Source organism: Myiozetetes cayanensis, unplaced genomic scaffold, assembly GCF_022539395.1.
Source record: "Myiozetetes cayanensis isolate MyiCay16 unplaced genomic scaffold, myiCay2020 scf9, whole genome shotgun sequence".
NCBI classification, from domain to species: Eukaryota; Metazoa; Chordata; class Aves; order Passeriformes; family Tyrannidae; genus Myiozetetes; species Myiozetetes cayanensis.
This window is the reverse complement of record NW_026088185.1, coordinates 270,089-287,164: the sequence shown is the minus strand read 5'-3', so window position 1 is coordinate 287,164 and position 17,076 is coordinate 270,089. Positions and strand designations below refer to the sequence as shown.

Below are 17,076 nucleotides of genomic sequence, written 5' to 3'. Positions count from 1 at the left end.
CAGCCTTCCCGATGTCCCTGACTCCACGATGCCAAGGCAGGTGCCCCCCACTTACTTTGATGTGCTCGTGCAGCTGGGCCTCGTGCTGCCGGGAGAGCTGCTCGTGCTGCCGCTGGAACTCCGCGATCAGGATCTGCCTCTGGATCTGCTGCTTCTGCTTCAGCGCCAGCAGCTCCTGCTGCAGCTGCTGCTCCCGCAGCGTCGGCTCCGTCACCGGCATGGAGAACTGGTGGTCCAGGCGCAGATCCATCGGCACTGACGTCGGGGCAACTTGCAAGGGCAGCGCTGTGGTCACATCAACTGCAACACGAGAGCAGAGGTGAGTGTGTGCCCCGTCCCACGCTGTGTCCAGAACCTCGGACTGACTCAAGAGCAGCACCATCAAACTCTGCCAACAAAGCACTACAGGAATTTAGGGATCAGGGGGTTTTCCTGCAGCCACCACCTCCTACAGACACGTGTCTGCTAAAAGCAAAGGGTGTCAACGCGTGTGTGACCCTTCCTGACACCACCTGTGTCTCCAAAACACACCCCTCCCTTCCACTCACCCAGCATCTCTTGAAATAGGGAGGATTAGGGTTCATCTACAGCTTAACAGAGAGGATTCATCCTGACTGATGGTGGATGAGGAGATGGAACACGAGGCTCTCACTTCAAGAAACTTCTGCAGAAAAGCCCTGTGTGCCGTGTCATAAACCCCAGACAGGCTTGAGTTGGGGGGCACCTCAAACACCAACAGCCCTTGGAGCATCTCCAGGGCCTCCTCTGGACTTGCTCCAGCAGCTCCACATCTTTCCTGGAGGCAGCACTGCAGGGGTCTCCCCAAAGCCGAGGGGAAGGATGAAGGGGCTCGTTGTAAAAAAGGGCAGTGAGGCACCTCTGAAAACCACCTTTGTAGTAACTGAACTCAGCTCGTTTCTGTTCAAAAGAAATATCCCTGTTATGCCATGAATGACTAAAAACTTTCTGAATTCCCCCCCAGATGACAGTCCTGCATTTCCCAGGATTCCTATTTGCCACATTTCCCGCTTCTCTCCCCGGGGCAATCCCTCAATGGCTCTGCTGAGGGCTCTGAATGAACAGCAGCTGCAGGAGAACAGCGGCTCATCCTTCACAAACACCGAGCTCCAACAAAGCTGGAAATTAAAGGTGGGGTTTCTTCATCCCCTCTGTCAGGACACCAGTCCTATCGATCCCAGGGAAAGAGTTTTAACAGGGTTTTCCCACATGCTACCCTGGAGGAGGGCTCCAGGAGCACAGTCCGTGTGCCAGAGCTGAGTGTGCCCTCTCCCTGCTCCCACTTTGTGCCAGGCAGGAGGAGGAGGAGGAGACTTTCTTTTTTTGATGGAAACATTTTCTGCAAAAGGTCACATTACTGGAACTGTTGCTATTTTTCAACCCACAAGCTCTCCCTTCCACTTCCCTATTGTTTTCCTTCCTGTGGCCTTTTCCCTGCTCCCCTCTCTTCCCCGCAGGACAAGAGCTGGGAGCCCTTCCACGACTCACTGCACCACAGGGATTTTGGGGAGAGCACCTGGAGAGAACCACTCAAACTCACCTAAACAGTGTGTCTGAGGTCTCTGGGGAGACCTTGGAGCCCCTTCCAGGGTGTGAAGGGGCTCCAGAAGAGCTGAAGAGGGACTGGGGACAAGGGATGGAGGGACAGGACACAGGGAATGGCTTCACACTGCCAGAGGGCAGGGTGAGGATGGGATATTGGGAAGGAGTTCTTGGCTGTGAGGGTGGTGAGGGCTGGAATGGAATTCCCAGAGAAGCTGTGGCTGCCCCTGGATCCCTGGGAGTGGCCAAGGCCAGGATGGATGGGGCTTGGAGCAACCTGGGCTGGTGGAAGGTGTCCCTGCCCGTGGCAGGGGGTGGGATGGGACGAGCTTTAAGGTCCCTCCCAACCCAAACCATTCTGGGAATGATTTGCAGAGGCAGCCACAGCTTCTCTGGGAATTCCATTCCAGCCCCTTACAGCCAAGAACTCCTTCCCAATATCCCATCTGTCCCTGCCCTCTGGCAGTGGGAAGCCATTCCCTGTGTCCTGTCCCTCCAGCCCTTGTCCTCAGTCCCTCTCCAGCTCTCCTGGAGCCCCTTTAAGTCCTCAAAAAGGTTCTGAGTTCTCCCTGGAGCCTTCTCTTCTCCAGGTGAACCCCCCCAGCTCTCCCAAGCACCTAAACCCAAATCCAGTGTCCAGCAGGAGGAACCCCCTTTGTGCCTCGGGATCCATTCCTCCTGCTTTATTCCCTAAAAAGAGCTGCTCCACATGTCCTGAGAAAACTCACCAAACCCCCCATTCCCCATCCAAAGGGACTCATTCCCCCCAGACCAGGGGCACAGGGGCAGCTGCAGGGACGGTGACCACAATTCCCACCGAGAGCCTGGGCAGAGCTGCGTCATTCCCGACTTTTTACTGCTGCAGGCTCAGAACAAGCCCCTGTCTGCACCGCCAGGGGCTCAGCCCCAGAGCCCTCCCGCCACAACCCAACCCCCCTGCCCCATGGACACATCCCCAGCACAAAAACAAGCCTGTGTGCTAAGGAATATTTCATGGAAGACTCAAAAATTGCCTTTGTAGGTCCTGCCTTGGGAACACACTGAGACAATGGGAGTCATGACGTGAGCAAAGGCACAAAGATCATATTCATGGAACGAGAAATGCCAACCCCATGAATTAGGAGACCAGATCATGATTATGAATAATAAACTATCTCATGGGCTCTCCCTGCCTTTTCCTTCCCTGTAGGAACAGAAGGAATTTCATGTTTGAATTTATTTTTTTCCACCCTTGGCATACAAGGATTCCCTCCCCCCATTATTTTGATTCCACCGTCACGTCACGATGGTTTTTATACCAAGTTAGAAATGCTCTGCTGGTGTTTCCCTGCCCAAATAAATAAAACATGGCCCCACATCAAAGGCTGCACATTAATTAAGACCTAAAACACTTCAGGCCCCATCGATTGCTGATGGAGATGGGAAATTTGACAGCTTGGCCATAACCACACCGAGTGGAAAAACCCCCAAATACAGTGAAATGGGAATAAAGGGATCATCTCAAACCTGTCAGCGAGGTGCACAGCCAACAAAAAGGGTTTAAATCACGGAATCCTGCAATGGTTTGGGTGGGAAGGACCTTAAAGTTCGTCCCATTCCACCCCTTGCCATGGGCAGGGACACCTTCCACCAGCCCAGGTTGCTCCAAGCCCTGTCCAAACACACCAAAATGTAACCAAAAAGTGAAACCAAAAATTCAGTATGAGCCAAACACAGGCTACTTCACCTGAACATTTAAATTCCAATCTTTTTTACTTTAACTTGAGCCGAATTTTAAAAACATTTTTAATGTTTTAAAAATTATTTAAAAATGATTTTAAAATTTTAATTACATTCAGAGAGTGGTTTGGGTTGGAAAGGACCTTAAGGACCATCTCATTCCAACCCCCCTGCCATGGGCCAGGACACCTTCACTAAACCTCAACGTGGATTTTTTAAAATCAAACTCTGTTGCCAAAATTAATTTTTTTCCCTTCTCTCTTTTTTTTTTTTTAATTTTTTTAAATTTAAATTTAAGCAGCACAGAGAACTGCCTCTCCCATTTAAAATCCAACACCACCTTCAAAGGGAAAGAGCAGGAAACGCTTTCCCTGAGCCCTCCCTCCCTCCGGCACAGAGCGAGTCCCGCTGGACACGCACAGCTCCTTCCCAGCTCCTCTTTCCTCAGCAATTCCCTTGGGAACAGGGAGAGATCCCACCAACCTCCCCAGACCTGCTGCAAAACCAGCAACAGCTCGGGGTTTTTAAAAAATTCCCTGTATTTTGAAAAGCCTTTAAACAGAGAGTTGCTGCCAGCAGGAATGGCTTTGGGAGCACGGAATTCAGAGTCACGGAACGCCGTTCCTATAACCCATCACCTTCATTTTCCTTGGAATCAGCCTGGAAAAGGAGGCAAGCAGCTCCTGCTCGCTCCGAGCGCAGCCAAGGGAGCGTCTGAGGTGGTTTATTCCGGAAGGAGGATCTGTGCCAGTGGAGTGGCACTAAGTTTTTGGGAATGAAACCAATCCCCCCGGCAGTGGGAGGCACTGCCATCCGGAAGGGCGGCCAGGCAGCCCTGGGATCCTTTTCCAGAGGGGCTCCCACTTCCCAAAATGCCCAAACTCCCCGAAACACTGAGAGACAGTGAGATCAGAGCTATAAATAGCACCGAGTTACTGCAGGATCCGACTGCAGTGCCAGGAGAAAAGCAGGGATTTTGTGTGAAAGCGGAACGAAGCCGCCGAGTTGGTTTTATCCACAGGGTGGGAGATGCCCCAAATATAAGGAGAAATGAACAGGGGAGAGGGAAAATCCCACACTCCCATCGATATTCAGCTCATTCCCTAGGCAGGACTGGACTAGAGGAGCCCCCAGCCTGGTCCAGGAGCAGGAGGTGGGAGCAGCCCCCAGGACACCAATATTCCCTGGGGCACATCCCGAGCATCCTGTGGGGTAGGATGAAGGCACAGCCCTGCCATGCTCCTCCCTGGATCAGTGCCAGGGCAAAGGGAGGGACCAGCCCAGAATCAGGGAATGCTTTGGGTTGGAAAGGACCTTCCAGATAACCCAGGTACCAGGTAGGGCAGCAGGGAGAAACAGTTTCATCTGCTCCGCTGAATCCTTACCTTTACTATCCCATTCTCCAGGAGCAGATCCCAGGGAGGGCGTTTGGGGCTGGAATTACCCGACAAGTTTAAGCATCACAGCCCAGATAATCCAAAGGACAACGAGCTGGAGAAGTGGGAGCACGATTTGCCCCCAGAGGTGCTTCCTCACTCCGGACACAGACCACTGGCCCGTAAGGAAAACCAGGCTGCAGCGGCACCGGAGCCATCCCACAAAGGCTGGTCCGTCCCCGGGAATTCTTGGATAGCGTGGGTGACCTCAAAGACAGCCTGGATCCTTTGTGGGAGCACAAACAGCAGCTGAGGTTTCCTACGAGCTCCACACACGCTGCACTCCAGCAAGGGCTGGAGTCGTTCCCCGCTCCCGGAATATTTCCCACCCCATGAATGGGAACCAAAATGAATCATCCCCTCAGCCGTGGAAACGCGTCGTGAGGCGCCGCTCCGGAGGCAACAGATGGAGCTGGAAATGTCACTCACTCATTCATCACCGACAAACTTTTTGCTGATTACTACCCAGACCTGAAGACACATTAAGATTCTGGATTTCTAAATCCGGCTTTTTTCGGAGCCTGATTCCCTCCCCGAAAGGATCTCATTAGCATGTATTAGAAACCTGCACACAGATCTTATTCCTGGTGATGAGGACACCAAAACTTGAACAGCACAACTGTCTCCATCTTAAGGTTTAAAGCATTAAAAAAGGTCTCTTCACCTGAAGAAAAAGCAAACCCACCAAACTAAGACAGACTTTCTCTCTCCACAGCAGACAGAAACCGACCTTTTCCGGTGTTTTCACGGGATCCCAGAATGGTTTGGGTTGGAAGGGATCTCATTCCAACCCCTTTTCCCTCAGAGCAGGACATCAGAGTTTGGATAAACTTTCATGGATGAATATCTGGGTCCTCCCTTCATGAGCACAGGAAGAGTTCAAGGCAGGAACAATCCCTGGATGGCACAGACGGCTCCAACAGAGATGTCTCCAAGAGATGAGCCTGTGCAGGATAAGGGAAGCTCCAAAGGGAGACACTCCAGTTCCACCACCTCCTCTTCAACCATTATCCTGCTCTGTCTCCTTGTTTTCATCAGTGACATCTCTAACAAATGACTGTCCTGGATGCTGCCAGAGCTTTTACTGAAATTAAAGATAATGGAATCAAACCAGTTGGTTGGGACTGTTTCTTACTTCAGACTTCACCCAGCTGTGGGAAGTCTTTGCTTCCATGGTGTCCCTGCTTGCTGGGGGTGGGCATCCCAAACCCACAGGTTTCCACAGAAAAAAGCATCTAAATAAATAACCAGCAGCAGAAAACCACAAAAATAAGCTCAGGGGGCCAGAGAAGCTGTGGCTGCCCCATCCCTGGAAGTGCCCAAGGCCGGGTTGGAGCAACCTGGGCTGGTGGAAGGTGCCCCTGCCATGGAACTGGTTGAGCTTTAAGGTCCCTTCCAACCCAAACCAATCTGAGGATTCTGGGATTCCTGGGAATGCAATTTCCCCTGTCTCCTTGTTTCAAGCCTTATCCAGCCACTGATCCTCTTTGAACCAGCAGTCCAGGGAACTCCTCACCTTTCCAGATCCCAGGAGAAAGGGGCAGGTTGAAGGAAGCTCAGCTGCACTTCTGAAGAGCCAAACCCACGTGGATTTCCCACAGGCTTCGCTCTCATCTCACTCTGAGCTTCCTCCAAGGGAAAGTGATGCTTTAGAGGAGAGAATTAAACATGGGGGAGATGCAGCAGGAGCCAGAAAGTCTCACCCTGAGATTGTACATGGAAAACTTCCCATGAGGAAAAGGAAATCCATCTGGCTAGACAGGCAAGGGGGAGTTTGAGGGACTTGCCTACTGGTCCTCTGGAGCCTCCAAAGGGGTGACCTCTCCCTCAGCAAGAAGAAAAGCCCCAGCAGGAGTGTCAGGAGTTAAGCAGTGGAATTCCAGGAGCCATCACATCTCCTGCTCGCTCGGATGCTCCGAGGAAGGATTGTTTTCCCACCACAGCTCCCGTCAGAGCCCAGCGGTGCCGCTCCCGTAGCCAGAGGGGTCCAGGGGCAGCGTGGGCAGGATGATGTGATGGGAGCTGAAGGGCAGGTGGGGATGGTGCCAGCTGGGAAACAGCCAGTTTGAGAGAGTGGGGGAGAAAAGCAGTTATGGCTACAGGGAAGGGCTGTCGGCTGCCCAAAGCCATGGAGAGGGAATGGGAGAGCAAAGGCACCTCTCTGCTGCTGGGAAGGAAGGCCAAAACCCAGGCCTTGCCCTCCTGGGAGGGAAAGGGATTGTTATCATTTGAAGCAGGAGCTAGAGTGGTGCTGGAGCTCTGGGCACTGTCAGGCAAAGAGGAGACAGATGGAACACACTCTGGGATCCACAGCTGGTGATGTGGAAGACGCCCTGCCCATGGCAGGGGGGGCAACGGGATGATCCTTAAGGTCCCTCCCATCCCAAACCATTCCAGAATTCCACAATTCTATGAATACTGTTTTCCAACTCCTTTTAAACTTTCCCTCTTAAGGAAAAACCAGTGCAGCAATAAACCAACCCCTCTCTGAATGAACACATTCCTTTAAAGGACCAACTTCACGTTGTTCCTACCAGTTTTTAGACTGAAACTTCTTGTCCCAGCTCGCCCGTCCTCGGACACTCAGTGGCAATCAAAAGGTCCCTGACATCGAGAACAGCATTTAAATTTCACAAAACACTGTTCCTAAAAGGTTAATCAAGCACTGAAAATCATCATCTCCCACCAAGCCCAAGGAAGAGCAATGAGCACGGCACTCCTGTGCCCCTCCAGGGCTCTGGAGAGAAAACGGAAAAGGACAGTGTTCCCTTTTCCAAACAAGTGGAGGAATGGGGGTGAACACCCACATAAACCCCCACTTCCCATCTTATTCTCCTCATCAAACTCCTCAGTGACACCCATAACTCTCAAAGCCCTTGGAAGCACCCAGAGAAAAGTAGGAAGTTGGAGTGCAGCCTGATCCTTCCCCAAAGAGAAACAGGATGAGGAGAGAAGCCCGAAGGTGAGAGACATAAAACATCTATATAAGGCTGGAGATCCTGTATGGACCTAAAATAACCATGACTCACTTTTCAGAGCACTTGGAAAAGAGAAAAGACTTGGGAAAGAAGCTGCAGAGGGTTCAGGGATTCGGCCAACTGAGGACACCGTGGACAAAAGGCTTTCAGAAGGCTGGAAGAAAGAGATAAAAAGGACATCCAGGCGACTGAGGAACAGTCACAGGGGGTGAGCTGAGGAGGAAGGCTTATAAAAGCAAGTTTAAGAAGGTTGAATTGGATTCAGCAGTATCTGGAGACAAACAGAGATGGAAATGGCTCATCCATGGCCTCCCTGAAACGCTGCACACGCTCGTCACTGCCAAGGATGGAAACAGGATGTTTGGTTCCTGTCAACATTCCTGGGCAAAACACTGCTTCAAGGGGGTATCCAAACACACAGACAGTCCCTTCCAAAACCACACTGAGATAGGGCTCCTGTTGGACACCAGGACACAGTTAATGCCTTCTCCATCAAGCAAATCATGCTTTACACTACCTGTGTTTTTAGGTCACTTTCATTAAGCCCCGTGTGATCTTCAGAGGACTTTTCCAGCCTTAAAGATTCCATGATTCTGTTCTGTGTAAGGATGGATCCATGAGGGACCATTAACAAAACCCACTGTCTGCACACTGAGAGAGTAGCATGTTATTTAGAAAGGAGATTGCTGGGCCTTATTTTCAGAGGAAAATGATACAAACAGCCCAAAGCAGCACTGTTTGCCACAGACTGAGGTGTTCAGATCAACAGAGGCGGTTTTAGAGCACAACTTAATTCACAGATAGAAGAGAACTAGATAAACCCAACCAAACAAAGCTCCAAGGAGGAAGAAACACAGGGCTGAAACATGTTACAGTCAGTTTGATCACCAGTGTGTGTTTAGGAGACACAAAATTCCTTCCTGACCTCATCCAAACTTTGACTCCCTTGTACGATCATCACTCTGTCAGAAATGCCATCTCGGTATTTTTAGGTGACAGTACATTTGTTTGTACTGTACATTTCTGGGGAGAAAACTTGTGATATTTTGTAGGTCACTCGGTTTTACCATCTGCCTTGATTTGTGCTCAGGGGAAGTGTTGTTTCTGAAATCCCCGGTGTTGTACACAAATTTGAGGATGTCGTAACCAGCAGCAGCTTGGTTTTGTGCCACCCCAGTGGAAATGCTCCTGGTTAAGGGGAAAAGGTATCACTGGAACCTTGGGGACGGTCAGTGCACATGGGAGCACCTGGGAGGTGTCTGCCCACCACCACCACCTCCTGAGGCAGGGAGTGACCTGCATGAACCGCTGCCAGAGCCATCCCTGGAGAGCCTCACAGAATCATGGACTGGTTTGGGTTGCAAGGGATCTTAAAGACCATCCAGTGCCACCCCCTGCCACGGGCAGGGACACCTCCCACCAGCCCAGGTTGCTCCAAGCCCCATCCAACCTGGCCTTGGACACTCCCAGGGATCCAGGGGCAGCCACAGCTTCTCTGGGCAACCTGTGCCAGGGCCTGCCCACCCTCACAGCCAAGAATTCCTTCCCAATATCCCATCTAACCCCCCAGTATCCTTCCCAATATCCCATCTAGCCATGCCCTCTGGCACTGGGAAGCCGTTCCCCTTTGTCCTGTCCCTTCATGCCCTTGTCCAAAGTCCCTCTCCAGCCTTCTTGTAGGTAAATAATTTGCCAATCCCCCAGCATGACTATAAAAACATATGTAAAATAATGCAAAGCTTATTATTAAACTAACCCCAGGATGGGAGAGGTCTTTCACTGCAAAGCTTCTCCTCTCCTTGCCAGCCCCTCTCAGCTGCCTGAAGAGGCTTTACCAGTCACCCTGACAGCAACAAAATAAAGCACAACGACAACTCGCTGATCCCTGGGAAGGAAAACGCAACATTATTCAGTAAGGTCTTGGAATTTTCTAGCGGATTTGTCCTTGTTTTGACCATAATCTCACAAGTGATGCCAGCAGCAAACCCATCTGGCGCGTGTAAGACGAAATATCTGCTGCTCGGGAAGATCAATGTCTCAAAATTAGCATTTGCGTTAAGATCTGGTTTTGCAACGGCTTAAAGGACAAACGAGTTCAGCTGCTCTTCAAACAGTTCAGAACTTCCAACTGTTCCACCCAGGGTGTCTAAAGCTGTTTGTAGCTACAGGAGAACGGGAAGGGACCGAAAACCAGGAGCGACGCTCTTCATGGAATCAGGGAATGGTTTGGGTTGGAAGGACCCTAAAGATCAGAAGGACCTTAAAGATCAGAGTCCCACTGACAGTGTTCAATCCATCGAGGAGGTGCCGCTTTCAAGCCGGGTTTAACCCCCTAACTCTGTGCTGAAGTCAGAAACCCCCTCAATACCTGCAGGCAGCTCTCTCTGCCCAGGGATGCACAGCTCAGTATTTGGGGTTTTAAGCGGTGTTTAGGTACAAACCAGCAGTTAATGTTCAATTCCAAGGTGTAAATAACACCCTGTGTTACGTAACAGCTCCTTAGAAGCTGAAATTCTCATCCCATGCACAAACTTAACCTCATGGGATAAAGAGTAAAAGAGTGTTTTAAACTACATAACACTTAATATCCAACATGCTGCATGCCTGTCTGAAAACCCCCATTAAAGTGCTTTAAAAGGACTAGAATTTGTCTCAATATTCTGGAGATTTTTACATCAGGTGTAATTCCTACTCATCTGTCACCTCGTGCACCTCATTTAAAAGTGATTTATCTCTTGTACAACAGAACTGTGGTGTAGTTCCTGCACCAACATCCTGACCAGCAGCAGTAACTCTGTTAGCACCTGCAGCCAAATCTCTGCACTGAAGCCCAAATTATTTAAAAATAATAACAATGATAAAGAACATTAAATATTTAAATTTTTTTTTTTAAAAAAGCAACAAGGAAAGTGCACCTTGCTAAGCCTGGGAGAAAAAGTACAAAAAGGCTTCTTTTGGCAAAAGTCTATGAATATTTGAGGATATGAGTATTTTCAAGCTTCAGGAATTTGTTGGGGTTCAGTGATGCACAAGTTGCCAAGGAAATGCATTTCCTGCTTCTCTACTGCAACCTTTTCCAACCCAGCAAACAGCAGCAGAACTCCAAAGCTCCCCGCTCTGTGCCCAAGAACACAATTTCTGCTGAAACTGGGCTCTTCTAAAGAGAAAACAGAGTTTATCCAACAAATGGGGGGGTTGGAACATGAGTAAAGCATGTTCTGGACCTGGAAGGAGGATAATTGGTATCTGTGGGAATGCTTGGAAAGGTTGGGGTGGGGCAATGTCTTTAATGAAGTTCTCCTGAAATCCCCCCCTTCAGATTAGGGCAGAGGAGCAGCTTCATCTGCCTGGGCCTCCCTGAAATAAAGGGCAGGGTTAGGTGGGATACTGGGAAGGAATCCTTCCCTGGGAGGGTGGGCAGGCCCTGGCACAGGGTGCCCAGAGCAGCTGTGGCTGCCCCTGGATCCCTGGAAGTGTCCAAGGCCAGGCTGGAGCAACCTGGGCTGGTGGAAGGTGTCCCTGCCCATGGCAGGGGTGGCACTGGATGGGCTTTAAGGTCCCTACTCACCCAAACCAGTCTGGAATTCCACGGTTCTTTGAGTGGCACTCAGGATGGGTCAGGTGGGAAGGGTGCTCCAAGGTGACTCCTGGCACATGGAGGCTGAAGGCTCTGATGAACACTTGGAATGAAAGGCACAGAGCTGAGACAGCTCCCAGGGCACGGGAGTGGAGGAGGTGGCAGTGCCACCTTCGTGCCCAGCCCTGGCATGTGAACCAGCAAAGGGAAACTGGGCTGCCAGCTGAACCAGGGAACCAAAGCACATCCTGAGCGGGAAGGGACCCATAAGGATCATCCAGTCCAACCCCTGGCCCTGCACAGACACCCCAAAAATCCTACCACGTGCCTGAGAGCGTAGTCCAAACACTGCCTTTGCTGCTCCCTTGTGCCCCTGGGAGCAGCAGGTCTGCAGAAGCAGGAGATGGCAGATCTGAGGAAGTCCAGGAGGACACTCCACAGCCTCTCTGCCATAAATACCACCTGGTGTTCTTTTTCATCCTGACTGGTGGGTCTCCACCACTGGGGCTTCAGGAGAGGACAGAGTACAGTAATCCATGTATTCCCAAATGGAGATAAACTGCCAGTTTTCCTGGTGGTTCCCCCAATTCCCTGTTCCACTGACCGAGGTGAAACAACTCGTTACAGACACTGTGCACATTTGGCTGCACATAAACCAGATGAAGTTTCTTGGCTGCTTATTCAGGACACCTGATCCCTGTGTCAACACAGCCAGGATCTTTCCTGCTCTGTTATTCCCAGCTCTTATCAGCACCAGGACACGGCCATATCGTGTATCGAGGCGGCTGGAAAGCAATAGCCTGAACACAAGTTCAGCCTTGCCCTGCGCTGCCACTCGAGAAGGGAGACTCTAGAATTTCATTCTCTGCAATTTTAAGGATTATTTCATGCCAGTGTAGGGTCACCATGGTCCCCAAGGTGCCAAAAGGGATATTTTACCTATTTACTTAGTACCATTAGGAAAGACAGAGCTTGGCCGGGAGCCACCCCAAGGGCTCTGCCAGGAGTTTTGGGGGCATCATCTCTGAAGGTCAGGGACTTGATAACCAGTGGCCACCTGGAGCTCCACACATCCAAAGTGGACCATTGTGGAGGATCAGAGCAGCCACAGCCACGCTCTTCCCATTAATCCAGGCAGCTCCTGGGTTTTCCCTACATGTCTGAGGAATCCTTCCGTGTGTTCGTGGGCCAGAGCCAAGCACTGCATTCCCCTTCCAGAGGGACCCAGGGGAACTCCCTCCCACGGCCTCCTGCCCCCCACACCTGCTGGCCCATCCAGAGGGAGGGTGGTGAGGGAGCAGCAGCACCTGGGGCACGAGAAGGAAAGGAACCACTTTTGGGGCTCTGCCACTCCAGTGGCTTGGGGGAAGGTGGAAAAGCAGCTTTACCTCGGCCGCTTCACAGAGATGGTTCTCCAGATTCTCCAGCTTCTCCCAGGATATGTCTGCCCCAGCACTGACTCAGTCCTCTTCCTCCAGCTTTTCCTCCTGCCTTCTCCAGTGTTATCCTTTCCCATGAGCTTTAAACTCCTGAGTCTTTATAGATTTTCTCACAGACACAGCCAGGGATGGAGGACAGGGATCTGGATTTTGTTTAGTTCAAGCCACGCTAAATCCCTGGAACAGGGATTACACAAGGATAACACCAATACAGACACACACATATATACATATGTATTACACCTGTAAGGATACACAAATCCCTGGGACAGGGATTTACATGTAACATGAAAGGAATTTTATTTTTTCTATCCATAAAAACAGGGGGGGGATTTTTTGATAACGTTCCACCTGTAGCTTGCCAGCAAAACTTTTGGTCAAAGGTTGGATTCAGTGGTTTTAGAATTCTTTTCCAACCTTAATGATTCTGTGCTTGCCACCAGGAAAAGCTCTTTGGGCCCTCTAGAATATCCAAGGCAGGAAAGGGAGACAAGGAGTCGTTTCCTCTGGAACATCTGAGCTGGCTTTAAAATCCAAAACATGATGTGTGAGGTTAAATGCCCCCCACATACACACACAGTTCCACTGGAATGGCAACCAGGGACAGGGCTGGGTGCTTCTCCCAAGATCCTGCTTGGGAATGCCCACAGCTTCTCTGGGCAACCTGTGCCAGGGCCTCCCCACTGGAACAGGATGCTCCCTTTGACTACTTCTGCACTATATATTCCCTTTGAATACATTTTACCAGCATCAAAGGTAAGAAAAGTACAGTAAAAAAAGAACTAGGTCTGATATTTTTCTAATAGAGCAATTTCCCATCATATTGAAAGCATAAAGATATGCTCCTATTATATAAAGCTGGAAACAACATTGAAAAATATTGAAGAGCTTAAGGCAGTTTTGGAATAGGAAAACACAGAGGATAAAGGCAGTCACTCTGTAAGTATTTTTTAAAATACATTCTTGTAACAGCTGAATGTATTTTTAGCAGAAATTGAAAAAAACCTGCAGTAATTTCTTCGATCTGAGGGGCAATCTGCACACAGCTGACATCACTGCAAATAAAAACCTCCCATATGACACTTAACCAATGCCCACCATGCCCTGACAGCTCAGGATCTTCCAGACCTTCATCAACATCGTTCCAGTGATGGACAGGACAACAAATGGGGCAAGAAAGGCAAGTTTTGACCTAAGTTTCACCCACGGTTTGGTCATCAGTGCAACCTGGAGAAGTGCTACAGTAACTCAGGAGCTCCTGCCTCCAATGGGAAAGGCCACTGAATTCCATCAGAAACTTCTAAACAACCTCCCTGTACAAAATTCACCACAAGAACTGCCAGAGCTTTAAAAAACACCTCCAAAAAGTACCATTAAAACGTGCAGTACATCTCTTCTCTCTATTAAAACTGCAGCTCCAAATCAACGATTCCAAAGCTTTTTATTAGATCATAAAAAAACTTCAGGCCAGCTCATAATGAAATCTCTAATCAAATATGAATGAATCATCTGATACGACACAGCCCCTTGAATGAAAAACAGATGGAAAAGTAGTGATGGCTGAGTGGTTTAAATCACAAGAAGTTAAGCCAAAGGAGCAGATATTTAATCACAGAATCATGGAATGCTTTGGGTTGGAAGTGACCTTAAAGTCCATCTCATTCCATGGGCAGGGACACCTTCCACAAGCTCAGGGTGCTCCAAGCCCTGTCCAACCTCGAACATTTCCAGGAATGGGGAGTCCCCTTCCCTGGGGAATGAGGGAATGTGTCTTTAATGAATCATCAGCAATTCCCCAGGGAAGCACCTGGAGTCTGCTCCGGTATTTCAGGCATTGTTGCACAAGTGATTCACCTGATATTCCCTCCACTGGCCAAAGAAAAAGCAGAGCCAAATATAGCCCTGAAAATCAATATACACCAGGGAAGAGCCTCTGAGATCTTGCTAAAGGCAGCTCCGGGAGAAGAGGAATTCCTAAAATCCTTGGAAGGCAGGTGCTGCTCTTTCCCCTTTGGAGATAAACCACCCCCCAATTAATTTGGGCAGAAAGCCCCCTGGGGAGCAAAGCAGGGCATGAAAAGGGAAGGAGGACCAAAGGAACAGTCCATGCTCCTCCTCCAGCTCACATCCATCCGTCAGGACAAGCTGGTGGGAAAGAGGAGTGGAGCCCAGGCTGTCAGACCCTGCAATCCCAGAGCTCCTCCTTTCTGGCTTCCCTTGAAAAAGTACCAGCATCAAAAATCAAATCAGAACTAAACAACAAAGATCTCACCTTGGTTACCTCCCTAAGGCTGCAAATCCAGGTGAAATACCCGGAGTGGGAACCCACCTGGCAGACAAGACACGGCACAGGCACCTCCAAGATCACCTCTGATTTTTTCCCCAAGAAACCCCTCAATCCATGACCCAACTTTCCATGAAAAATGTATCCCTTTTCATTCATCTCACAGCACTGTTATTTTTAGCAAAGCCAGAAGCAATGGGATCAAATTCCTGATTAACCCTTCTCGGGAGTCTTTCCATGCCTGCTCCCATCCTGACACCTCCTCCTTCCCTAGGCACTCACTGAGTTCAAGCACTCCAAGGCTCTTCCCTCCACCACCTGCTTTTATACAAACACAAAACAACCCTTCCTTTGGCAGGGAATTGGTGAGAACCATTAATTTGGAAAATAACACTTTGGTGAACAGTCAGGATAAAGCAATCCCGTGAAACCCAGAGCTGATCAGATGAACTAATGGACTAAAGGAATCCTGTGAAACTCAGAGCTGATCAGTGGGAATTAATGAACTAAATAAGGTGAGGGAAGAATAAAGAAAATTAGCAAGTTGGGGCTTGCAATAGAGCAAACTTTCCTGCCAGTTCCTTCTCATCCAGGAGCAGCTCTGCATCCAAGAGCTGCAGGCTGAAGCGCTGCTTTCAGCTGCTGAAAGAGGAATAAGTTGTTAATAATTCATCCCACCCCCTGCAATTAATAACCATTTCCTTGTGGGTAAGAAAGGAGGAGCTGGATAAATATTTTTCCTGAGACAAAGGACAACAAAGCAAAGTTGAGGAGCTGTGGGCTCCTGCTCTTCCCACCCCACAGGATGAGGATATCCACATTCTGGGTTCCAGCTCTGGCATAACAGACAGATGCCCAGGGAAGCTGTGGCTGCCCCTGGATCCCTGGAAGTGTCCAAGGCCAGGTTGGACAGGGCTTGGAGCAACCTGGGATAGTGGAAGGTGTCCCTGCCCAGGGCATGGGTGGAACTGGTGGCTCTAAACTACATTAATCGGTAGTTTTTCTTTTATCCTGGAATCCCAGAATGGTTTGGGTTGGAAGGACCTTAAAGCTCATCTTCTCCCACCCCTGCCATGGGCAGGGACACCTTCCACCAGCCCAGGTTGCTCCAACCTGGCCTTGGACACTCCCAGGGATGGGGCAGCCACAGCTTCTCTGGGCAGCCTGTGCCAGGGCCTGCCCACTCTGAGTTAAAAAGAAAGAATTAAGGAAAACAACTGTGCTCAATAATTTAAATTACAACTGAACTTCAATTCCACTCAAGCCTGTTCACTCCTAAAAGCATTTCACAAAACTGCCCGAAATGTTCCTTTTTTTGTGAAATGCTCTGCAGGATGGAGGATTTTTAGGACTTTCTCACCATTTCACATCAGAGGAGAACAACTAACAAGGGTCAAACCTCTCCTTCACTTGGTTGGTGGTGAGGAGAAAACCATTTTGGTTTCCTAGAATCACACCCCAGTGATTTTATCTCACACCCAAATGCAGGATAAAAGCCCAGAGACCACTCCAGTTCATTCAACTCCACCCTGCCCAGGGCAGAGAACATTTTAAACTAAATCTCCCAGGACACAATCAAACCATTTTTTTTCCTTAAGCCGTTTTCCAACATCATCATTTCAGCCATGCCTGAGACTTGGGACGCACACAACTCCAAATCCCACACATAACTTGCTTTTCCAGAGCAGAATCCCAGAATGGTTTGGGTTGGAAGGGACCCCAAGGACCCTTGTGTGGAGCCACGGAATTAACCCGGCACAAAGATCCCAAGCGGGGAGACAAACCTGTCAGCTGACCTGTGTTACCACAGCCATTCAAAACCAGGAATCTCTGAGGGCTGGGAAAACAGAACCTCCCTTACCTGCTGGACACGTTTGGGAGCACATGGAGGGGAGGGAGATTCCTCTCAATCCGAATCCAAACGCTGGTCAACAACCAGCTCTTCCTTTTTTCCCCCCAGTGCTCGACCTTCTTAAAAGATTCCTTCCCCAGACATGCACTGAAGTCCACAAAACTCCAGGTTAGGTCACAGCCCATTCCCCCCTGCTCCCCCCAATCTACTGAAGTTGTTTTGAATAAACCT

The 17,076-nt window shown here is 49.7% G+C and overlaps 1 protein-coding gene across 9 annotated transcripts in view; it reads right to left on the bottom strand.

The window, feature by feature from the left end:
• HDAC4 (histone deacetylase 4) overlaps positions 1–17,076 on the bottom strand; it is a 168,185-nt gene that overhangs the window by 79,044 nt on the left and 72,065 nt on the right. For 8 of the 9 annotated variants that reach the window (XM_050339456.1, XM_050339460.1, XM_050339459.1 and 5 more), the window contains one exon: positions 56–300. In XM_050339456.1, coding sequence (XP_050195413.1) covers positions 56–300 — 245 coding nt within the window. Of the gene's footprint in view, positions 1–55; positions 301–4,664; positions 4,822–17,076 lie in introns of those variants that run through there. The other variant, XM_050339464.1, reaches the window with a different exon arrangement.